Source organism: Diplotaxodon limnothrissa, linkage group LG19 (assembly GCF_057381915.1).
Source record: "Diplotaxodon limnothrissa isolate DT_005_m linkage group LG19, D_limnothrissa_male_GT1.1, whole genome shotgun sequence".
Lineage (NCBI taxonomy): Eukaryota > Metazoa > Chordata > Actinopteri > Cichliformes > Cichlidae > Diplotaxodon > Diplotaxodon limnothrissa.
Genome location: NC_140614.1, coordinates 11775507 through 11800474, shown reverse-complemented (window position 1 = coordinate 11800474; position 24968 = coordinate 11775507). Strand labels below are relative to the sequence as shown.

The 24968-nt window shown below is 45.3% G+C and overlaps 2 protein-coding genes across 2 annotated transcripts; one reads left to right on the top strand and one right to left on the bottom strand.

Annotated features, from left to right (window-relative positions):
• Window positions 1-24968, top strand: rtn4ip1 (reticulon 4 interacting protein 1). Its single transcript, XM_085343711.1, has 9 exons — window positions 1-468; window positions 4568-4719; window positions 5921-5989; window positions 8907-9031; window positions 10360-10408; window positions 10838-10974; window positions 11050-11233; window positions 15888-15980; window positions 24769-24968. The coding sequence occupies exons 1-9, from the start codon at window positions 186-188 to the stop codon at window positions 24892-24894; spliced, it is 1218 nt and encodes a 405-aa protein (XP_085199837.1). The 5' UTR covers window positions 1-185; the 3' UTR covers window positions 24895-24968.
• Window positions 20908-24338, bottom strand: LOC146611829 (nucleic acid dioxygenase ALKBH1-like). Its single transcript, XM_085343131.1, has 6 exons — window positions 24201-24338; window positions 23629-23737; window positions 22958-23120; window positions 21921-22011; window positions 21595-21788; window positions 20908-21517 (listed from the first exon to the last, which is right to left on the bottom strand). The coding sequence occupies exons 1-6, from the start codon at window positions 24336-24338 to the stop codon at window positions 21076-21078; spliced, it is 1137 nt and encodes a 378-aa protein (XP_085199257.1). The 3' UTR covers window positions 20908-21075.

Here is a 24968-nt window from a genome sequence, read left to right as displayed (position 1 = left end):
GTTAGGGAAGAGCGGAAGGACGTTTCCACATGAGGATTTTAAGCATTTCCACTTCGTTTAGATGAATGTGAGACTTCCACGTGTGTTTACATGACAGAGAGAGCAGGTAGCGGCAGATTTCAACCAGCTTCACCCTCTAATCTGCGCACGTTGAATGCGCCTGCGCGTCCAGTTGTATTTGTGAGATGCTAAAGATGACTTCTCTGAGACGTTTGGTGCACAGCAGGGTGCTGCTCCACCTGAGCGAGTCTCCAGGTGTGCACAGCTCCCTGCCCAGGTGCGGCAGGCTGCTCAGCACCTCCAGCAGATGCAGGACTGTCATGCCCGCCTGGGTCATTGATAAATACGGAAGCAATGAGGTCTTACGGTTCACCAAGAACGCCAGCTTTCCCATCATCAACTATCCCAATGAGGTGATTGTCAAGGTGTTTGCAGCAGGACTCAGCCCCATCGACGTCGCCATGAGAGGTGAGCGCGATTCAAGGCTGGCAAACGAGAACAGCAGCCGCACAGCGGTTGTTTTCTGCTCTGTGGTCGAAAAGAGTCAGAATGAGAGTGGCCTCTCCTCCACAAACCGCAGCATATCACTGTGGAAAGTCTGTTTCACAGTTTAAATTTTTGCACGCAGGTGCAAGAAAACACATTGTGATAAATCCGTGGTTCTTATCAGGATGAGCCAGAGGCCCGGGCCCGGGCCCAGCTCCAGGGTCCCCCGGGGCAGCTCTTATAGGCACCGTTAGATAAGATATCATTTACTTATCTGAAAATCACTGTAGCCAAAACAATAAACACAGCCTATAACAGGTGAAAAAAAGAAGCTCAGTAATGGAAAAGTGCACAAAAGGAAGAAGATGAATGAATAAATTAAAACTTTTAAGAGTGGAATAATTTAAAAGAGGAATAAAATGTGCATGACTCACTGTGATGATATAAAAACTGTGATTATCACAGAGCTGTTAGTTTAGATCACAGGTGTCAAACTCTGGCCCGCGGGCCAAATTTGGCCCGCAGCCTAATTACATTTGGCCCGCGAAGCCATACCAAATTACTATCAGAGCTGACCTACTGGTATTATACAGCTAATATATATATTGTTTAGTATTAAGCTTTGCTTGTTCCATATTCAGTTTTTCAGCTAAACTTGTTTGAGTCCATAAGAAAAGATTCATTCTTATATCTGGAGGAAGATTTTTTTTTTTTCAATAAATATTAACGTTAGCCCGCGACTTTGTTCCATTTTGAATTTTGGCCCACTGTGTATTTCAGTTTGACACCCCTGGTTTAGATCATTTCAGCTGAAAGTCTTTCTGAAACATGTCACTGGGATGTGTGTGGTGCACCTCAACCACCTGTTTTTGCACAGCATGATTCTTTTGACCTACTCTGAGCACCAGCATTATTAGAGATATCATATTATCAACCACATGCCTGCATGGATAAAATATACAAACAACGGTGTAATAAAACATGTGATTCTGAGGGGGTTGATGGGAAACTGTTCTTTTGGTTGTTTTCAAATCTAATCAAATCACTTTTATTGTCACGTTACATGTGCAGGTACACTGGTACAGTACATGTGAGTGAAATTCTTGTGTGCGAGCTTCACGAGCAACAGAGGTGTGCAATAACATAAGAACAAGCAAATATAAGAATGGCTAAATCTGAGAATTATATGAATAAATATATGTACAATATAAGAGTGTATGCATATTACTGAATGCGTATACTAAATATGTATGTCTACGTGTGTGTACATATGTGTGTGTGTGTATACATATTTTACAAATTAAATAGAGTAAAATAAATATATAAAATTTACAGAGGTTGGTAGTTGGATATTGTGCAAAACAGTGGCATTACTGTACAGTGTTGAGTGCATAATGTTGAAGTTCCAGTAGTGAAGCTGAGGTGTCTATGACGTGTTCAGCAGTCTGATGGCCTGATGGAAAAAGCTGTCTCTCAGTCTGCTGGTACGGGACCGGATGCTGCAGAACCTCCTTCCTGATGGAAGTAGTCTGAACAGTTTATGGCTGGGGTGACTGGAGTCCTTGATGATCCTCCCCGCTTTCCTCAGGCACCGCTTCCTGTAGATGTCCTGGAGGGAGGGAAGCTCACCGCCAATTATCCGTTCAGAGCACCGCACTACTCTCTGGAGAGCTTTGCGATTGTAAGCGGTGCTGTTGCCGTACCAGGTGGTGATGCATCCAGTGAGGATGCTCTCAATGGCACAGCGGTAGAAGGTCCTGAGGATGTGGGGGCTTGTGCCGAATCTTTTCAGTCTCCTGAGAAAGAAGAGGCGCTGCTGCGCCTTCTTCACTGTTTTGTTTGTGTGTACTGACCACGTAAGATCCTCAGCCAGATGTACACCAAGGAAGCGGAAGCTGCTCACTCTCTCCACAGCAGCGCTGTTGATGGTGATGGGGGTGTGTACTTTTCTGCACCTCCGGAAGTCCACTATCAACTCCTTTGTCTTTGCGACGTTGAGGGTGAGATGGTTGTCTTGACACCAGTGGGTCAGGGCGCTGACCTCCTCCCTATAAGCTGTCTCATCACCGTTGGTAATAAGACCCACCACTGTAGTGTCGTCCGCAAACTTTACAATGATGTTGGAGCTGTTAGTGGCCGTGCAGTCGTAGGTGTAGAGTGAGTACAGGAGAGGGCTCAGTACACACTGAGCACTAGGGCTGCCACGATTAGTCGACTATCACAATCGTCAACGACTGATTTAATAGTCGACGCTCGTTTGAAGCTTTGTAAGATCGCAAAAGACGCAGGAATAAGTAGCAGGATTTAAGAGTGTAATAACGGACTGAAACAGAAGATGGCAGCACTGCATGTACAAGGATGCCAGCTGCCGTTAAACCCTGAAGAAGAAGTAGCTCTGTCCCAGAATTCATAGCGCAGCCCAGCTCAGTTTCCAACAATGGCAGCAGCTAGTTAGTTTTAATATTACTCTTATTATTCTTTCTGGGTCACAAAATAAACGTTTAACATATATTCAGGCGAGAATGTAACTGTGTAAACCTCAAATATCTGCTCAGTTTATCAGGACACCACATATTTTCAAAAGCGCTCCGATAGCTAGCCGGAGGCAAGGCTCACTAGAGCCGTGAGAACAGCGGACTCCGGGCAAATCATTTTCAAACCCACCGCCATCTTTCGCTACTCAGGTTAAACATATATAAGTCACTTAGATAACTTAAAAATGTTATTGTTTGGCTTCTTTTTAGTATTTTATTTGTTCCTGAGTAAATCGGTTTGGCTGAGATTAACGTTTTTACACAGCTGAATAAACGTCAAGCAGACAGCTGATTATCAGAAGTGTGAGATGCTGGAGAATTTACTCCGGTGTCCTGTTATATTTTAGATAGCAAGGAGTTTATTAAATTTCACCAAAACAATCTGCAAATTTCATTAAAATTTAATAAACTATCATCTTGTCTTTATTTTTAGTTAGCACATACCTTAAACACTTAAAGCTGTAAGCTAATGATGGTTATATAAGAGCAGATGCTGCTGGTGCAATAAGCTGTATGGATGCATGATCTGATTAGTCGACTAATCGCAAAAATAATCGGTGACTAGTCAACTATCAAAATAATCGTTTGTGGCAGCCCTAGTGAGCACCAGTGTTCAGTGTGATGGGGGATGAGGTGATGCTGCCCAGTCTGACCACTTGGCGTCTGTCAGACAGGAAGCTAAGGATCCAGCTGCAGAGGGAGCTGCTCAGTCCTAGATCCTGCAGTTTCCTGTCCAGCTTCGAGGGAACGATGGTATTGAATGCTGAGCTGTAATCTACAAACAGCATTCTCACATACGTGTCTCTCTTCTCCAGGTGTGACAGGGCAGTATGTAGTGTAGTATGTAAACCAGCGGTCCCCAACCTTTTAATATTTTCACGGACCGGTCTTTAAGGTGTCGCGGATAAATACAACAAAATAAAACTAGTACCGGTACCGAAAAAAAGAAGATTTATTCATAATACACGTGAAAAGACCCAGGAAAACAGAGTTAACGATAAAAACGATAACAAAATAACGCTGAAAACCGATAAAAACCCTGAAAACCATACATTTCACACCTGAGCCTCAACTCTCGCGGCCCGGTACCAAACGACTCACAGACCGGTACCGGTCCGAGGCACGGGGGTTGGGGACCGCTGATGTAAACACTCCAGCCAACCGTCTACTCTATCTGCTGTATCTGAGTAAAGCTTCAGTATGATAAACTTCATCTGTGACCTCTGTACTTTCAAAACGCTCTGTGAAGTAGAAGAGGACCGAGAACGGATCCTTGAGGAGCTGCACGCGTGAATTTGAAAGTAGTAATAATTATAGGAAGTTTGAAGAGGAAGTTTTGGATTCATGCTCCTTTTAATTATGTTGCTAAGTTACTTTAAGAGACACTTTAGGACTGAGGGGCAGGATAAAGGATTAATTTGAACTGCCCAAGAATGAAAATGTGGAGCTGAAAATTACAGTTGGTGAATTACTTTGACGTCCCAGTACAAACATTCATAAACAGCATTAAATCTTTATGTAATAATCATAAACTCTTTCCCCGTCAGGTGGCTACGGCGCAGCTACATTGTCCATGAAGAGAGATCCTTTGAACATCAAGCAGTCGGGCAGTGAGTTTCCTCTCGTTCTGGGCCGGGATGTGTCCGGGGTCATCATGGAGTGCGGCCTGGACGTGAAGCACTTCAGAGAGGGGGACGAGGTAAAGACAAGAGGTGTACGCACAGAGAGCAGAATCCAATTAACTGTGATTCTTCACGGCTGCCGTCAACAAACCCTTTTAAGAGAGAAAATTCAGAAGGCCTCAGGTTTTCCTCTACGCTGTGCTGCTGCTCTCAGAAAGAATACAACCTTCCTACAAGTTGGCAACATTGCTGACCCGGAAACAATTCCCTGATCTGCTGAAGTCAGTGTTTTTGTTTCTGTGTTAATTTAATCTGACAGTGTTGCACTTGCTAATGGTGCTAACAATCTCAGTGGGCGTGGCAGAGCCCGTGTGATTGGCTACATCCACCTTCAGAGAAACCAGTACAACTTGATCCCAATAGACTTTTATTGGTCGAACATTTGGTTCTGCACTTACGGCATTCATACCTTAACGCGAACACAGTTGTTTTCATCTCTCGCTTTTTTTCTTCCCCTCTCTTTGAAAGAGTAACATAACATTGGCTCCACAGAAAACGGTGTTCAAATGCAAGCGGATGAATCCTGGTGAGGGACATCCATGTATGCGATTCAAGTTTTTCTAGTTTGGAAAGAAACAACAACTAATTATTAGTTTTAGTCAGCATCCGGCTGGCATCAGCCCTCATGAGGCTCCTGGCGTGTGAAATATATTTTACTTTCATCTTCACACTGCGCTGCCCCACAAATATCACAAAGGAAATGAGAGGAAACGTCACACCTTCATAACTTTGTGAGGTTAAACTGTTATCAGTCATAACATCTGGCTTGTTCTCCATTTTGGTAACAATACCTCAAAAGGTCACAAATGCTCTTTAAATGCTGCATTTTTAAAAAATGTGCTTTTATTTCCTTCTGGGACCTTTCAGTTCACAGCTCCATTTTTATCTTATCACCACCCGTGTTGGTCAAGTTACTTGAAAAAAGTAATTATTTACTAATTATTGATTACTTCTCAAAGAAGGTATTTCATTACTTCAAAAGTAAGGTTAGGGTTCAAAAGTAATTAGTTTATTACTTAGTTTAGTGTGTGTGTTTGTGTGTGTGTGTAGGTGTGTGTGCGCTGTGACTTTAAATGTACTGTATTTTTTAACACCCATGAAGTCATTCTGCTTTTTTTACTACATCCGTAACCGTTTCCCAGAGGAGCACATGTGTGAAGTTTCTCTGAACTAGCTGCACAGAAATGCAGATTTGAGCCGTTTGTGTGTCGTCCTCAGGTTTGGGCGGCGATCCCGCCGTGGAAGCAGGGCAGCCTGGCGGAGTTTGTGTTGCTGAGCGCCAACGAGGTAATGCTCAGCGTTATGTATTTAAAATACATAAATGTCTCATTTCTCCTGTTTGTGAAGTGGAAACTTTCATCAGTGTCAGTTCTGCAGAAACAGTTTCCTTATTTATTTAGATTTTTGTTTGTTACACAGTTTAAGTTTCAACATCAGTGTGAAAACAAACAAACAAAATAAACTAAACTGACAGACGGTGATGGTCAGTGAAAGTTAAACTGAAGGTTTTTAGATAAACTCACGGGCACGTCACTGCAACCCCCCTCTGGCTTCTGCTCCACGGCTGCTGAGTGACCCCTCATCTGGGACTCTCGTCAGCTCTTTCGGGATAGTGGCGCAGCTGCCCCTCTGTTGGTCTTCCTTGGTCTCTTGTGTTCTGAGGGCCTCTGGATGTCTGGAGTTTTGATCTCCACCAGTAGGCAACTTCACCCGTTGCCTACTGGTGGTGGTCAGAGGGCCCGGTGGCGCAGCCTCGCCTCTGTCAGTGCGCCCCAGGGTGGCTACAACATAGCTTGCCATCACCAGTGTGTGAGTGTGTGTGTGGATGACTGTGTAAAGCGCTTTGGGGTCCTTAGGGACTAGTAAAGCGCTATACAAATACCATTTACCATTCATCTCAACTGGCTCCTTTCGATGTGGAGGAGCAGCGGTTCTACTCTGAGCCCCTCCCGGATGGCTGAACTTCTCACCCTATTTCTAAGGGAGAGGCCACCCTTCGGAGGAAGCTCATTTCCGCTGCTTGTATCCGTGATCTCGTTCTTTCGGTCACTACCCACAGTTCGTGACCATAGGTGAAGTTAGGGACATAGATCGACCAGTAAATTGGGAGCTTAGTGTAAAAGCACCACAACAGACCCGTACAGCGTCAGCAGCACCAATCTGTCCTTCTCCCTGGAGGGGTTTAAGTAAGGCGAGATACATAAACTCCTCCACTTGTGGCAAGCACTCATCCCTGACCCAGAGTGGGCACTCCACCCTTTTCCGGCTGAGGACCATGGCCTCAGATTTGGAGGTGCTAATTGTCATTCACACCGTTTCACACTCGGCTGCGAACCGTGATCAAAGCTGATCCAGTGTTCCACGGCCAGGACGAAAACCGCATTGTTCCTCCTGTATTCAAGGTTTGACTAACATACGGACTCTCCTCTCCAGCACCCTGGCATAGACTTTCCCAGGGAGGCTGAGGAGTGTGATTTCCCCTGTAGTTGGAACACACCCTCCGGTCCCCTTTCTTAAAGATGGGGACCACCACCCCGGTCTGCCAATCCAGGGGTACTGCCCCTGATCTCCACGCAACATTGTAGAGGCGTGTCAACCAAGACAGCCCTACAACATCCAGAGCCTTCAGGAACTCGGTGTGGACCTTGTCCACACCAGAGGCTCTGCCACCAAGGAGTTGTTTAACTGCCTCCGTGACCTCGCCCCCAGAGATTGGCAGGTCATCCCCTTCGTCCCCAGACTCTGCTTCCACCTCGGAAGATGTGTCAGTGGGATTGAGGAGGTCCTCGAAGTAGTCCTTCCACCGCCCGACAATTTTCTCAGTCGAAGTCAGCAGAACTCCACCCGCACTATACACAGTGCAGGTAGAACACCATTTTCCCCTCCTGAGTCACATGACGGGTTGCTTTTTCCATGGCCTCTCTGAACTCCTCCCACACCCGAGTTTTTGCTTCAGGCACCGCCCGAGCCACCTTCTGCTTAGCCTGTCGGTACCTACCAGCTGCCTCCGGAGTCCCACAGGCTAACCAAGCCTGAGCTCGTTGACTCCCCTCACCTCTGTTGTCCACCACGACAGGCACCAACCACCTTGCGGGCGCAGCTTAGTGCAGCGGCTTCAGCAATGGAGGTGCTGAACATGGTCCATTTGGACTCAATGTCCCCAGTCTTGGAATGCTGTTGAAGCTCAGCCTGAGGTGTGTGTTGAAGCTCTCAAAGACTGGAGCCTCTGCTAGCCTTTCCCAGCACACGCCAGGTCTGTCCAGCGTCCTCCCTCACCTGATCCAACTCACCACCAGGTGGTGAGCAGTTGACAGCTCAGCCCATCTCTTTACCCAAGTGTCCAAAACATATGGCCTCAGGTCTGGTGATACGATTAAAATACATCATCGACCTGTGGCCTAGAGCGTCCTGGTGCTACGTGCACTTATGGACACTCTTATGTTTGAACATGGTGTTCGTTATGGCCAAACTGTGGTTTGCACAGAAGTCCAACAACAAAACACCGCTCGGGTTCAGCGGTAAACCCGGTGCTCCCTAACTCTGTCCCGGGCAGGATGAACTGTTCCCTCGATGGTCTTGTCATAGTGGTCTTCTGAATCGCTCTTTGTGTGGTCCCTCACCCAGGACCAATTTGCCATGGGAGACCCTACCGGGGGGCAAAAGCCCCCAGACAACGTAGCCCCTGGGATCCCTGGGACACACAAACCCCTCCACCACGATAAGGTAGCGATACGTGGAGGGGCTTCTACTTTTTTAAAGTTTAATTTACTCTGAGTCTATTTTCTTGTAAATGTTCTGGGTTTTTAGCTCATACAGGTGAAGGTTTACTGAGCCTCTGTCTGTTTGTCCTGTCACAGTTCACAAGAACTATAACTCAGTCAGATTTTACATAACGATCTCTGATTGGTCTTAATCTGAATCCTACTCAAGTTCAAGGTCCCATTTGTCACTGTATAGACGATAAGCTATGAACTGTGATGCTTTTTTCTCAAATTTCCTTTTTTTCCCTGTAATATATTTTAATACTGTAATCCTGACTTTTTTTTAGCCCAGTCACCCCCACCTTAATTATTTTGAATGACACCAATACTCCTTTTTACTGCTTCACTTCCTCTAAAATGTAGAGATGAGCTGTTTTCATGATGACTACAGGAAGCTGCTGCTCTTATTAACTGCTGCTATTATTACTGTTTGTCCTGTTTAGGTGTCCCACAAACCAAAGTGTCTGAGCCACATCGAGGCTGCTGCCATTCCCTACGTGGCAACCACCGCCTGGTCAGCGCTGGTTAATACTGGCGGTCTGAGAAAGGACAACTGTGCCAACAAGAGGTGAGGACATGGAAAGTTTAATCCATCCCAGTGAAGCTCGCCAACTGTTCCTCCTGAGCCCCTTTTAGCTCGCTTAAGGCGGGATCTAAAAGGAGCCTCGTAAACTCTAGATGCAAATAATATGATGAGTGAAACAATATAATTGATTAATTGACCAATCAGACGAGGCCAAAGTCATGCCACCGCCACCCTAACGATTAGTTAATAACATTTAGCCATTTCATCAAATATTACTTCATTCCTCACAAACTGCTTCTGCATCTGTGCTTTTTGTGGCATAAATAACGACACGGTTTAATCTGTCAGGTGCTGTGGCTCATCTGAGGTTGTACTAACCTCATCTTAGAACCTGATAATTATAAAGATATTTTTTATTAAGTCCTGAGATTGGACCGGGTAATGAGCCCTGACCAGTGTGTTTACAATTTGCACTAATTTACCTGCAAGACAAAACAGAGGGAAAAATGTCCTTACCCCACATCAGTCTCAGTGTAAATAAAATGGGCCACCGGAAACATACCAATAAACCAGCTACAGCGATGTAACTAACCTGACGCTTGTTTCACCAAAGAGGCCTTTGTTGGGGGTGAGGGGAGGAAGACGAGCAACTGCTCAGTGGAGAAAAGTCAAAGCGTTGTGGACAGTGCAGATTGAGCTATAATAAACAGCTGTATCAGTGCCTGCGCTGCTTCGTGTACCAAGTACCAACAGTGCAACACAGGTGACTGAGTGATGGCCATATCCACCAGGCACCTGCTGACACTTACCTGAAACCCTCATGTGACAATCACGAGGACAAAAACCACCAACTTAGAAATACAATACAAATACGAGCAGCAGGATTGAACCTCGGATCTCATGTTACACAACATGGAAGCATGGAGAGTATTTTTTAACTTCAGGTAAATAAAGTCCTGTTTTAATACATGATGCAGATACTACAGTAATTTAGAATTATTGTCTTATATTTCTCATATTAGCTGCATTGCCTTGACTTTATCCCATCGCAGCTTTGTTTCTATTAGACCAAAGGTTTCTTCTGCTTAATGTTAGCTTACCTGCTAACATGAACACACTTGTATAACAGTCGCCTCCAACCAACACAACCAGCTGCTTTTTAATGTTTGCCTTTATTAATTGGTTTGATAAAAGACAGTTTTCTCGCTCTTATTTTGAAAGTACCTGCAAGCTGAAAGGAGAAAAAATAAGTTTTTTTTCCTTGTAGTTGTTTTTTTCTTTTTTGGGGGGAAAAGTCACCGGGTTTCCCTTCAGTTGACCAGGTGATTGCTTCGGTTGTCTCCTTCATTGTTTTGGCTTTTCTGTTGCAGGATTTTGATCCTTGGAGGATCTGGAGGAGTGGGAACGTTTGCTGTACAGGTACGCATGAAAAGCTGGACAATAATGACCACTTGTGGTCACCTAAACACTCGACATGTCACAATGAAGTAACGTTTGATCTGAAAAACGCTCACAGGTTAGACGCTCACCTGGTCTCTGGGAAACATTTAATATTTGATTTAAGCACAGTTAACTCTGACGTCTGATCGCAGACGTAAACCGTTAAAAAACAGCCGGAGTTTTTCCACTAGGTAAAAACACATTAAAGCTAAACATGTAAAATATCCTTAAAATCAGCTTCAACACCATCTCTCTTTAAATATTAGAGAAAAAAAAACAACTGCACTTCTTTAGCTTAAAAAGAACAAATTCTTACATTTTTTCTTCATCATGGTTAAAATGAAAAACTAAACATTTGATTTAACCGAAATGAAACTTGTATAAAAGTCTGGTGTTGTTCCTGCTCAGATGGTGAAGGCGTGGGGCGCCCACGTGACCGTTACCTGCTCCCAGAACGCCGAGCAGTTCTTAAGGGGGCTCGGGGCGGACCACGTGGTGGACTACACCGCTGGGCCCGTCGAGGAGCCGCTCAGCGCTCTGGAGAAGTAAGCAGGCCTCACTCCGACTGAATCTCTGCCTCCGTTTGTCATCTTGGTCTGATTTACTTTGTTATCTTTAAGGTTCGACCTGATCCTGGATAATGTCGGGGGTGACACGGAGAGTTGGGCGTTGAAGCTGCTGAAGCCGTGGAGCGGCGCCAAGTACGTCACCCTGGTGACGCCGTTCATGCAGAACACCGACAGGCTGGGTGTAGCTGACGGCATGATGCAGTCCGCCGCTACAGTGGCCAGCAAGGCCTTAAAAGTAAGCTTAGATGGAGTTGTTTAGTTTTCTAACTTTCATAGAAACAGGAGGTTTTTTACACTTTGTTTTCTCGGTTGTAGGGTCGGAATATTAAACCAGCGACAGACACATTCAGTGGTGTTTATTTTCAATTTTAACACCTGGGTTTGGGTACAGCTATAGTGGAAGGTTGGCTCGTATCACTGCCCTTGTTCCTGGTGGGGTTTGTACTCCACCACGCCTGCCCTTGGAGTTCTGTTCATAATGTTCATGAGCAAAGGTTGTAGGTGCAGTGGTCTCAGAATCTCGTGGTAGTTTGCACGGATGAAAAGTTGCACCTTGAAGTTTAAGGTCATGATTCTCCACCAGAAAAAGGGTGGAGTGCTCACTCTGGGTTGGGGAGGAATTTCTGCCCTGAATGCAGAAGTCTGTGTTTCAGGAGTGCGAGGTGCAGTGTTGCACGCTGTGATGACCCTGAAGGTGCTGATGTTGTGGTTGTTCTACACGCCTACTCTCACCATGTGACTGCAACCTGCGGTAGAGCGAAGGAAGACGATCGAGCTCCTCTGTGAGAGCTGACGGTGAAGAGCCGAGGTTGTTTGGCATCTGATCCAGATGCTGTTTTGGACATGCCTTTTTGGGAGGAGCTCCTGGGCCAGACACGGGACTAATGTTTGGCTATTAATGAACAAATCCACACAATAATTCATACAGATGTTTAACTTTGTCCTTTACGTTCCATTTTTGACTGTCTGCCGAGTTGTTCTTACAAAATAATATATTTTTTCTCTCCCAATTGCCAAGTATGGAATCTAAGTTAGAATTAGAACAGATTTATTCCAGTAGTAGCTCTGACTTGTGTCATAATATGTGCAGTTGTGGACTTTCTGCAGATAAATTTAGGTTTGTGTTCCTTTTATACTCTGCGCATTTCTTCCAGGTCCCTAAAAATCAGACATGGTACCTGAAGAAACAGGTGGAAAAAATGTGAAAATGCAGCAGGTTACTTTCTGGTGGCTGAGGCCCCGCCCCCTGCTGCAAGGCAGATAAAGAAAACAGTCCTGAACTCCTAAACTCTCTGTCGGAGCAGATGACATCGTCCACCTAAACACAGACGCACGCACAAGCACTCACATCCTCTGTGGGTGTTATAGTAACAGCCTGCACTTTGCATGCAGTGCACTCACCCGACCACAGAATCCACAGCTGTGCTCTGCTCTGCACAGCAAAGGATGCAGAATCAAGATGCAAGGAGATAATCTAGAGTTTTAGAACAATAAGTTACACCCTTCAGTCTTTGTGGAAATATGAGCGGTTACACATTAAGCCACATCTTTTTCTTTTTTTCAATTCAGTAATAAATAAATATATGATTGAAATGGAGACTTTAATTCAAGTTTAACAGCATGAACTTCATTTGCTGTCAGCAAATGAAGTGTAGAAGTCACGGGCACTGGCTGATTCGGTGTTTCCACAATGCTCTGCAGACCTGCCGGTGGGTCTCTCTGCCTTCAGTGTTGGATTCAGGCACTGATAAGCTTCTCTGTTAGGTTGAGATCCGGTGACTGACTTGCTCGTTGTAGAATCTCTCATTTCTTGGGTTGTTTTTGTAGTATCGTATCCACCTGCTGTGGAGCTGTGTATGAATCTGAGCAGAGAGTACAGCCTCGAACACATCACACTCATCCTGCTTCTATCATTCTGGTCTAACTTCATTTGGGTTTAATCTTTCCAAACTGGTTTCCTGAACCCTGCACATAAATGTATTTGAAGCATAATGTGGCCTTCCTGCTCTTTAGCGTAACCAGTGGCTGCGCACTGTGGTCGTAACTCAATATTTCCATTTATGGAGCCGTCTCTTTATTGTTGACATGAAAAAATAACACCTACGTCCTTCAGTGCGTTCTTGACCTGATTCGATGTGGTGATGATGTTTGTGTAAATCATGGAAATGATTCTGTCATCATACACTTCACTTGTCTCAGGCTGTTATTTATATGTACAGTTAAAACATGTCCCAGACTGTTGATTTGAGCAGTGACATCTTTGGATCTTCGCTTCAGTCTGAACGAACACTTACCAAATATAAGTTCAACACTTTGAGTCAACTTCAGAAATAGTTTGCTTTTATTATCATTAACTAGCAAAGGTTTAGGCCTCGCCCGGTCCTGAAACTGCTCGTCAGTCAGTTGTCCACTTACTTTTGAGCGTCTCAAAATGGGGAGCTGTTTGTAAAAATAGCTGCAGTTCTGTCAAACTAGTCATTCTTGTGGAAATTACATAAAAATGAATAATTGTCCAGAAACCTGTGGGCTCAGTGTAGGTGGGGAATGGAAAATAAACAGCAGTACCATGTGCTGCATGTGTGGAGAGGATTCGTGTCAAATTTTTTCAAATTAAAAAGGAAAGTATTTGTATCTGAAACATCGTCTGAGGTCAGGCAAGTGTGGGTAACTTCAGAAGTAGTTCAGAGTTTCAGGTTAGTCTCATTTTCCACGGCGGCACAAACCACTGTAACTGAAATTCCCCAATACAAAGTTTGTAGTAGCAAAGTTTGTAGTAGCAACCAAATTCTGCATGTAGTTACACACACGGGTAACCGCGCACAAATGATTTTGCAATATCAAATTCACATTGAATGATAATTCGTGGTGCATTTAGTGTTTAAGGATGTTTTTTAGCTCATCTGCGACCTGCAGATCTGATCCTCATTTATGAAAAGCTCTTAGATTTAAGCAATCAGCACAACTTTGAAGCAGGGAGGAGAGTTTAATCAGGAATGACTCATGGACTAAAAGACAAAAGAGAAAGAGGCTGAAATGAAACCAAAACTGAGCGAGAACAAGATGCTGGCATTCAGGACAGAAGAGGTTCATGTTCAGCTCGTTCCAGGCGTCCAAACGTTCATCGTTGGCTTTTTCAAACAAATGAATCATTTTGTTTTGTTTTGTTTTTACAGGTTTCTAAGTGTCATGTTCAAGGCTGAAATATTGTCAGCTCTGTTTTGTTCCCGATCATAAATGTTTACGAATTAAGAAAAAAGAAAAAGAAGCTGCAGTTCCTCTGAGATCCACTAGAGGCTCCAGCAGTGAGGTTCGGCCTGTTTACGGCCTGATACAGAAAGTCTCTCTTCATATCAGCTGCACAGGGGGAGGATGTTTTTGTAATGCACCCGTTAAAAACTTTATTAAGACTTAAAGTTTGAAGTATTTTGGAGGCGTGGCCTCTTTGACTGACAGGTGGATGCTATACATGCTAGCAGTCTGCTCAGCTCCACCTCAGCTATTGCAGACCCAGATCTGCACCTCTGGACTGTATTTGTGCTGTTTGCATGTTTTTATGCAGTTGTGTGACTAATACTGTGGCAGCTGTGACGTTGTTGTGCTAACAGACCATCCAAGAGGCTGGAAACTCAGGACTCTGGCTCCTGTTATGGTAGCTTGACTGCAAAAGGCACAGCTGGGTCACAGTGGCCGTATCCATCTCTTGTATACAGTTGTTGTTTATAAGACTTGAGTTAATTTGCCAAAAAAGGGAAAAACCACAAATTTATTGTCATTTTTCAAAATTTTCTATCAGTGTCGTGTTTGTTCTGGTTTCTCATTTTAAAGTAAATTTAACCTTTGCATCAGGAAGGAGGCGGAAGAAGAGCGTGGATGGCGGTAACAGGGCGGGACTGCCCCACAAACCTTCCATTGTTTTTCTTGTTAAATGTAAAGTTACTAAGTTGATGTCAGACTGTGGGGGTTGCAGGCTGGCACATATTCTACTCACGCTAACTTATTCCAGAATAACATCAGTTTTGAAGATTTGAAGGTGAAGCAGGATGGAGGTATACCTGGAGCAAATCTACAGGAAACAAATGAAACTGTGTGTTTGTGCACTTTGTGTTTTCGCTTCCTTTAACACAGAGACTAAGTTTCCAATCCCCCCCCCCCCCCCCCCCCCTCTCTCTCTCTCACACACACACACACACACACACACACACACACACACACACACACACACACACACACACCCTGGCCTTCTTTACCACCTTCATCCTGCATCATATAACCACACAGTGACTGTTTCCATTTCCACAGAAGTGTAAGGGTTGAAATGGAGTCATCTGCTTTTGTCGCACACTGTGTTTGTTGAATATCAGACGATTTGATTCACAGCATTGTCTTATTATTTTGCGCCTACAGAATCTGTGTAATCTGAACTCAGATCTGTGACAGCGCAGGTTTTCCAGCAGCTGATTCATAGTTTGGGTGTTCGGTGACTTGAGTTTTGTGGGTTGTTATCGACTCACAGATGTATTTAAGCAACACGAGCTTTAAAAACAAACAAACCGAAACCGGTGTGAATCTGTCCTTATCCACGTTTTTATCTTTTATTTATTCATATTTTGGTCATTACATCAAATATATTTCTCCCTTTGTGTTTGATGAGATTGAATCAGCACAAATATTAAAAATAAATGGAACTAGAAAATATGTCAATGGGAACACGATTTAAATTAAAAGAAAGTTTCATAAAGACAACAACAATAATATCAAAATAAGTCATCATGTTTCTGTTTTTTGAAATATATCTTTACATTATGATTGTCTTTTATTTTAAATGTATTAAAGTATTTCAGTGTTCTGTGTTTGTGCTGATTCATTTTTTTTCTGCTGTTTTCGTGCAGCACCTGATGAAAGGAGTTCATTACCGCTGGGGATTCTTTGCACCCAGCGGCTGTGCCTTGGATGAAATCAGGGACATGGTGGATGCAAAACAGGTATGACGCTGTATTTACCCTGCGAGCTGAACATGGATGCTGTTCCATCGTGGTTTAACACTGTTAGCACATTAAATACCACAGACTGTATGTAAAAATGAGCATAGCTACTTCAACTCTGCCTTGTTTTCCTTAATAGCCCCCCTGGTTGGATGTTTCTGGAGACGTCATGGCCTCGTATATATACACATATACACATATACAGCTGACTCCCACTCCAAAGGTGTGTAGTCTTACCACTACACTACCCAGCTCACAACTTCATATCTCCAGTTCCCCACTTTACCCTCTATCTGAAACGTGCCCTTGTGCAAACCTTCTTCTGTTTGGCTGTTTCCATCAACGGCACCCGTTGCTTGTTAGCTCCGCCTCATTCTCTTTCACCTGGAAGTCCATCATAGCTGCCTCTTTTTATGGAAGACTCCTGTGTTGAGGAATCAAAACCTGTTATTTGTAGTGGGTGGGTGTGGCTTCTGTGCCTCTGACATCATAGAGTTCTAAGAGTTGAAAAAACTGATAAATTGTGTGTTCAGAGCAGCCTGTGCTTTTGGCTTACAGGGTAACTTCTCAATTCAAGGTCTGCAGCCTTAAAGTATGCAGCCTCAATGTTCCTCAAGGGCCGCGTACTTAAAGACCGCTAAGGCCGGAAGTGCGAGGCTTGTGAAATGGGACGGTCTAGCCTTCAGAATTAAGTCATGAGCTCTCTCAGTGGAGTGAAACTCAGCCGTCTGCTCCTTGCTGTCTAAAATATAATCAGACGCTGACGTAGATTCTCGACCATCTCACACTTCTGTTTAATCAGTTTTCTGTTTGACGTTTAGTCAGCTGTGTGAAAATCCCGGAGGCACCCTCCCGAGGGATTAATAAAGTTTTTATTTAATCTAATCTAATAACTTTAATCTCAGCCAAACCGATTTACTCACGAACAAATAAAACACTGAAAAAGGCCAAACAATAACATGTTTAAGTTAAGTTCTAACAGGCTTACGACTGATTTTATGCACTCTATCTACTGACTTAGTATCGCTAGCCTCAGCTCTAGAGTCACCTCGCAAGGAGGATTGTTGTCGCTTTACCTCTTCACTTTGCCTCGCCATGTTGATAGCCCTCTGCAAAGTCAAATCTGGGTCAAGCTGCATGCGTTCTGACAGCCGTTTGTCCGTGAGACCGACAACGAGCCTATCACGTATCAGCTCATCATGTAGCACTCCAAAGTTGCAATGTTCTGCTAGCGCATACAGTGCTGTCACAAAAGCATCCACTGTCTCATTTTCTCCCTGTCGGCGCATATTGAATTTGGCGCGCTCATAGATAACATTTTTCTTCACAATGAAAAAAGCCTGGAAACCATCACGTACCCCCTCGTATGTTGTCCTTTGCTCCGCTGTTAAACTCAGACCGCGAAGCACATCGTCCGCCTCGTCTCCCATGCAGTAAATCAACGTGTTGACTTGGTTTTCCTCCGAGCTGACGTTACTGGCGAGACGGAATCTCTCGAACCTCCGTATCCATTTGGACCACTCCTGCGGTTTTGAAAAGTCGAAGGATTCCGGTGGCTGGATGCTGAATGTCGCGCTCGGCCCCGCCGGTGTTCTCTCTGTGCAGTCTCATCCGCCATATTCTCCCCTCGTTTTTCCGCGAGCTCCGCCAGACACAGGTTCGTTCAGTTGAGGTTATATGGATCAGTACAGGACTTCTGACACCATGTCGTGTTATTCAATTATACGCGGGTCCACTGTACGATTCATAGCCACACAGTGGCTTTGTCCCAATTCAGGGTCTGCACGCTTGAAGTACGCATTTTAAGTGCGGTTACGTCACCGCCACACGACGACGGCTGTCCCAATTCGAAGTGTACTTCAAATGCATACTCCAAATGCGCCGTCGATTTCCCCAAATATCAAGCGTGGTCCGGTGCACACTTCCTGGTCCCATATATCCCACAATTAATAGCGCGGCGGTGGGTGTGGATAATTTTGCCGCAAAATACAGCAGAAGGGAGCGGCTGAAGAGGTTTTACTTTTTATTTTTCCCAAACTTTATTGAAATTATAAAGCGAACAGTCAGTCATTCCAGTTCAGTTTGTACAGTAGACATACAAGGCAAATAAGAGTAACAATATACAGTACAATGAAATAAGAAGGATAAATAAATAAATAAAGGATAAAAAAAAAAAAGAAAACAAAGGGGGGGAATGTGACAGACAACTTTGTATTTGAAAGTTGCGACAGCTCATTCGTTCAACATTTCTGAATGAATTTCAATCAATGATAAACCTTTTTTATTGGAAGTTAATTTAAGAGAGTTTAAGTAATATTCAATTTCAATCAAAAACAAATTAAATGTGTGTGTGAAGCAGCGGGAATGAGGATCAGCACCTCCAAATCTGAGGCCATGGTTCTCAGCCGGAAAAGGGTGGAGTGCCCACTCCGGGTCGGGGATGAGTTCCTGCCACAAGTGGAGGAGTTCAAGTATCTCGGGGTCTTGTTCGCGAGTGATGGGAGAAGGGAGCCGGAGATCGACAGACGGATTGGGGCTGCAGCTGCAGTAATGCAGACGCTGCACCGGTCCGTCGTGGTGAAGAGGGAGCTGAGTGTAAAAGCGAAGCTCTCAATTTACCGGTCGATCTACGTCCCTACCCTCACCTATGGCCACGAGCTGTGGGTAGTGACCGAAAGAACGAGATCGCGGATACAAGCGGCAGAAATGAGCTTCCTCCGAAGGGTGGCTGGCCTCTCCCTTAGAGATAGGGTGAGAAGTTCGGCCATCCGGGAGGGGCTCAGAGTAGAGCAGCTGCTGCTCCACATCGAAAGGAGCCAGCTGAGGTGGTTCGGGCATCTGACAAGGATGCCCCCTGGGCGCCTCCTGGGTGAGGTGTTCCAGGCATGTCCCACCGGGAGGAGGCCCCGGGGCAGACCCAGGACACGCTGGAGAGATTATATCTCTCGGCTGGCCTGGGAACGCCTTGGTATTCCCCCGGATAAGCTGGAGGAGGTGGCTGGGGAGAGGGAGGTCTGGGCCTCTTTGCTTAGGCTGCTGCCCCCGCGACCCGGCCTCGGATAAAGCGGATGAAGATGGATGGATGGACAAATTAAATGATGGGGTTGAGTTTTGAAATTTACATTTATGTATGTGGAATTTCCCTAATAAGATGGAGTGGCCGAAGCGTGAACTGTGAAAAGTACTGAATATGACGTCACTTATATATGTGCGAATGTTTAATAATAAAGTCAGTGATATAGATATCTAGATAGATAGATATATCTAGAAATCTATATATCTATATATATAGATATATAGATGTTCATATTGATATCAGCTGGATAGTGTATTGGTAAGACTCTATGCCTTTGGAGTGAGAGTCACAAGTTCAAGTCCTGCTTGAGCGTCTGCATCCACTGCTTATCTCTCATGGTGATGAGGTACAACACATGTGCTACGGCAAGGAGGAGTCAGGACACCAAGACAGGGGGGATATCGTCCTCCCCGAGGTCGGCAAGAAGCAACATTTAGCTTAGGATGTGAGGTTTGTTGAGAGAGAGATCAAGTACTGAGAGCGCAATGAGAGTACTTGAGACTGGTGGCATCCTTCAAAGGCTACGTGGTGTTAGGAGACATTACTCTAAAAGCTAACAGCAGGCTAAGATAATCAAATTTACTCCTGTGTAGGAACTGGAAGTTAAAACTATTTATTTATTCTTCTTTTTAAACAAATACTATAAAAGTTTAAACTTTGTTCAAGTAAATTGTTTTTTTTTTTAACTACTTTTACTTCCAGTTCCAAGTGTTAACATCCTACACAGGTAATTTGATTATCTTAGCCTGCTGTTGCTTTATGAGTAATGTCTCCTAACACCATGTAGCCTTTGAAGGATGCCACCAGTTCAGTACTCTTTAACTCTCTCAACAAACCTCACATCCTAAGCTAAATGTTGCTTCTTCCTGACGTTGCCGACCTCGGGGGACGATATCCCCCCTGTTTTGGTGTCCTGACTCCTCCTTGCCGTAGCACATGTGTTGTACCTCATCACCATGAGAGATAAGCACTGGATGCAGAGGCTCAAGCAGGACTTGAACTTGTGACTCTCACTCCAAAGGCATGGAGTCTTACCACTACACTATCCAGCTGATAGCAACATGAACATCAATATATATATATCACATCTTCTATTAAAAAAAAAGAAGAATAAATACTTCTTCAAAAAAAGTAATTCAGCTATTTTTTTTTTTTTGCAGCTATTTTCTTTTTAAAGGTGTTTCAAACTATTTACAGCACAATCAGCTGTTCTGCATCATTGTTATGACACACACAACAAAACTATTGACTACACTACACACTGATTATGGCGCAAATCTCTCACAGTGAGGGTGTTTTTGGTTTTGTTTTTGCTCACAGGCTTTCGAGCGTTTTCCTTATAAAACAATGTTTTTACCGTTTCTTCCTGCAGTAAATATAAACAACGATCAACACAATTTAAAAACTGGTATAAAGTCCACACTTTTCCCGTCAGTTGTTCCGTCTGTCCTGCTCACGTCTCCAATGGTTGTACACGTTGTCATTAACGTGTCATAGCCTGTCAACCACATTGGTTAGCTGCGTATATACGAATGTGAATCGCATCATTGGCTGGACTATGGGATACGGTGGCATCGTTCTGATCCCATATGGGAGCAGCCAGTCACTGACTCACACTGCAAAACAGAATTGTTAAAGTTTTAATTTCAATTCAGGTTAGATTTTTTTGTGCGCAACGCAGATGTTCTGTGCGCAGAGACGTGCCAGCAGTGCGCACGTGCACAGCTTAGAGGCAACATTGCATACATACATAGAGCTCGATCTGGGTACTGGATTATATCTTCTTTCTTCATGACTACTGCTCACTGAATCATGGACTGTATTCACACAATCGTTAAACAATCATTTTAACAGATTAACAGATCCAGATTAGCACCGACTCCTAAGAGTTCATCTTTAGATCGGGTCTCGTCCCGTCTCTGGCAGCATCTACACACTGACCCACATAAATCCTTTAACAAATAAACCCAGTAACCAAGCAGAAGCCGTCCTTCATGGAGGCCCGTGCTGTAAGTGCCCTCAGTGAGTCTCTGCAGCATAAGGAGAGTCACTGCTGCTCCTCTTCCTCTTTCCGCTCTCTCCATCATCGTATCCGTCCGTCTGTCCAGTGTCCGTGGTTTGGTGAGAACGGGGAGTTTCTGGAAATTTCTGTCCAGGTGCCAGCACCTGTCTGACAGTCACATTCACTCTGGAGCTCTGGATGTACCTGGAGCAGACAGCCCATTCCTCCTCGGACACCGGCTCCACCACGGAGCCTTCCTGTGGTGGGGGGGTCTGGATGCTTCCCCCCGTCTCTAATGCCAGACGCCCCGGAGGTGCGGGGAGGATTCGTGGGACTGCGTGGTACAGAAGGCGGCTGGGCCCTGACATCACCATCACGTCCCCACTGTGCATGAGCATGGCTGTGGGGGGGTCCTGTCTGTGGGGGCCGCCCAGGAGAAAGATGGCTGACTGACCAAAACTGTAAAGACAACACGGAAAAACAGGGAATTCAAACATGTCCTTCGCATAACGACGGTGAAAAAACAAGCGTCCCACCTAAACGACAGCAGCGGTCGAGTGTGGTCCAGCTCCGACTCGTCCACGTGGATTCCCAGAGAAGAGTCTGATCGGTAATAGTTGAGGATTCCCGCTTCCGAGATAAAGCCAGGGAAGCCGCAGGCAGCTGTCACGTGAGCGGAGAGGAGGTGGAGGTCACGTGGGAAAGGAGTGTGACTGCTGGGAGAGTACGTCTGCAAACAGGAGGGGAGGAGTGAGATGAAGAGAAAGGGCGCCACAACAGACCGTGGCAAACGTTTGCTCTGAAACCGTCCCCGCCTGTGCTGCTGGAGGAGCAGCAGCGAAGAGGTGAAGCAGATGCTCACCTTTGTGTCCCAGTTGTAATGATAGCCCAGCGTGACCCAGCGCAGCCGCTCCAGGAGAGTCCGCGCTTCTCGTTTTCCAGCCGGAGAAGATCTGCGGATCAAAGTTTTACATATTGTGTTATTTCTTAAATCTGTAGATCTGGAACACATTGCATTGTTAAATAGTCTGGTCTGTTACTGTACTGGAGCAACTGTAACCACATAATTTCCTTAGGGATCAGTAAAGTATGCTGATTCTGAAATAGGTTAAAGAGGAAGACGAGGGCACACAGTTTGTTCAAAGATCTGACAGCAGCTGAGCTCCCCAAACCTGCAAACAACAGCAGACTTTAAAACAGCGCCACCTGGTGGCACTGAATTCATTAGACACTGCAGCAGTCGAGCACCAAGGATTTTCAGTAATTAAACACTTGAGTTGCTTTTTCTTGCATAAAATAGGAAACAGAGGCTCCGAGGTTTTGTTTGCACTCTCATAAACACTAACCCTTCCTCACTTTTTCACTTCACTCTCAGCTTTCACAGCAGAAGGTCACAAAAAGCAGCTGCTTGACACCAACGATGGCAATACGAACATCAGGTTAAAGAAACAATCTGCGCTCCTGTCAACATCAGCGGAACATCAGGCGAATGTCAGAATTGTCGGGGGAACATCCGAGGAACATTTGGGAAAAATCTGAGGAACATTGGAGAAATGTCTGAGGAACATTTAGGGAAGATCAGAGGAATGTTAGAGGAATGTTGGGGGAGAAAAAGCGGCATTTTAAACTGGGTCATTTGCATAATTTGAGGATTTGGAAGAAGCGAAACGGTTTGAAAATCAGCTGTAAACTCAGAGCTCTGATGGTCTTTAGCCATGCTCAGACCGCCACCTCCAAACACGCACACATGACCAGGCGCAGATACACCCGAGCAGCTGGTGGCTGTGGTGGCGTCGCAGTGACCCCTGCTGGTAGTAGACTGTTTACCTTCATCGGGAGGTCGAGCTCCTCCTGCTGTGACCTGTGCAGCACGTACCTGTACACACCTGTGAGTCTCACCTCAGGCTGTGCACGCTCTGTCCCCAGATGTCCTGAGTCTCTAAGGGGGACATGTGCATGTCCAGGTTGCAGATGTTTGGTTTCTGAGGGTAAATCTTCAGACACTGTCGGAGCCAGAACGGCTGCGTGCCGCGCAGGAACGGATCGGAGATGAAGATGAACCCTGGACGAGGAAGAGCGCAGAATCATCATCATCATCATCATCATCGTGTACCCAGAGCACTAAACTCGGTCCAGTTCATGGGCCATCTTCAGATGAAGCATTTGTTACCGGCTTCATCTGAAGCCGGTAACAAAGACATAAAGCAGCTCGTGTGTTCAGCAGCAGGCCACAGCAGAGTGAATGCAGAGCATCGTCTTCATCCAGCGAGTCGTCGCTGGATGAAGACGATGCTGACATTACGTTCCCAGTGGACAGCCAATCAGAACTGTCCATTACAGTCGAGACCATTCTGCTGAGCTAAACTAAAAACACTTCAGTTCCTGAAACATGGAAAAATGAGACTAACTCTCAGTAACCTGCCTCAGAGCCGGCTTCTCCCTACGCTTTACCTCACAGTACGAGGCGCCGCGAGGCAACTGTCGCTGTTATTTGGTTCTTTACAGCCGGACTGAATTGAACCAGACCGCACGCATCCAAACTTTATTTAAACTCTGACGTGCGCGTGTACCTGGGTGTCCTTGCAGGCCGAAGGCTCGCCACTCTCTGACGGGCTGTAATCCGACTCTAGTGGCTTCTACATCGCTCACCGTGGCGGCGTCGAGGTTAACTGGAACAATCTACACACACACACACACACACACACACACACACACACACACACACACATCATTAGCAGACGTCAGGATTGTAAAATCATTTTCACTCAGGTGCTGTCTGCACCTGTTCTTCAGCAGACCTGAACCAGTCAGGTGACACCCAGTCCACTGTGACGTTAGTCAGGTGGATTCAGGTGATCTGCAGATTCAGACTGTTCGTGTTTGAACTCTGACCCTCACACCTGTCTGCTGCTTCGATCACCTTCAAACTTCCCGCTGTGACACACAGTCATCGCTATGATCGATGAAATAATCGATCCAGGTGAGTTTGATCAGAAATGAAAGTGGACAGATGAGGGCAGGTGGAGGTAACCTGTGGAACTGTTCACTTTGTTGGTCAGAGAAGTCAAACTTCAAACTGACCCATGAAGAAGAACAAGGAGAAAGATGGCTGCTAAACGCCGGGAGCGCGCTTTGCTCTCACCTGTTCACCGGGCGCACACCTGGAAAAGTCGATGACGTCGCTAAGGTCCGGCGGGGGGTTCCTTCTCCTGTAAAACTTGAATATCTTCCGAAACGAATCCTCTCCACCCTCCACCATGGAGGCTGCCATCTTAGCCATGACGTCACTGTCTTGCATGCCCTGCTCCGGAAGTAAAAACTAACAAAAATGAAAGAACAAAACAAACAAACAAACAGATATTTAAACAGTTAACAGCGCGAGCGGGGAGAGACTAACTGTAACATGTTTCTATGGCTGTATCCCAATTCAGGGTCTGCAGCCTTAAAGTGCGCAGCCTCAACGATCCTCAAGGGCCGCGTACTTAAAGACCGCTAAGGCCGGAAGTGCGAGGCTTGTGAAAATCTTTTGTTCATTTGTTTGTTTGTTTCTACATGAGCTTTGATCATTCTCTGTAAGATTAAAGTCAGCTATTGAACGGCGTATATTTTAAAGTAAAGGCTTTAAAACCAAGTTAGTACAAACAAACGTGACTATAAGGAGAAACACACTTTAAGAGAACTTGCTCACTTATTTGTCTCCTCCCTCTCAGATCCGGCCCGTGGTGGAGGAGACCTTCAGCTTTTCACAAGTGCCTCAGGCCTTTGAGAAGGTGGAGAAGGGTCACGCCCGAGGAAAGACGGTAGTCCAGATCAGCAAAGGGGGCGACGACGTATAGCTCTGCACATCGTGGGCTTTTCTTATTGAGTGCTGTCAATGCTTTTATAGACTCCGCCCACAAAACCAAAGACA

Bases quoted from the DNA above. Each gene is read 5' to 3' on its own strand.
- rtn4ip1 (XM_085343711.1), top strand. From the start codon at position 186: ATGCTAAAGATGACTTCTCTGAGACGTTTGGTGCACAGCAGGGTGCTG. The intron at 5,990-8,906 runs GTAATGCTCAGC...TGTCCTGTTTAG, and splicing joins TGTTGCTGAGCGCCAACGAG to GTGTCCCACAAACCAAAGTG. The intron at 11,234-15,887 runs GTAAGCTTAGAT...GTTTTCGTGCAG, and splicing joins TGGCCAGCAAGGCCTTAAAA to CACCTGATGAAAGGAGTTCA.
- LOC146611829 (XM_085343131.1), bottom strand. From the start codon at position 24,338: ATGGCTAAGATGGCAGCCTCCATGGTGGAGGGTGGAGAGGATTCGTTT. The intron at 23,738-24,200 runs GTGAGAGCAAAG...GTGTGTGTGTAG, and splicing joins GGTGTGCGCCCGGTGAACAG to ATTGTTCCAGTTAACCTCGA. The intron at 21,789-21,920 runs GTGAGCATCTGC...TCCTGTTTGCAG, and splicing joins ATTACAACTGGGACACAAAG to ACGTACTCTCCCAGCAGTCA.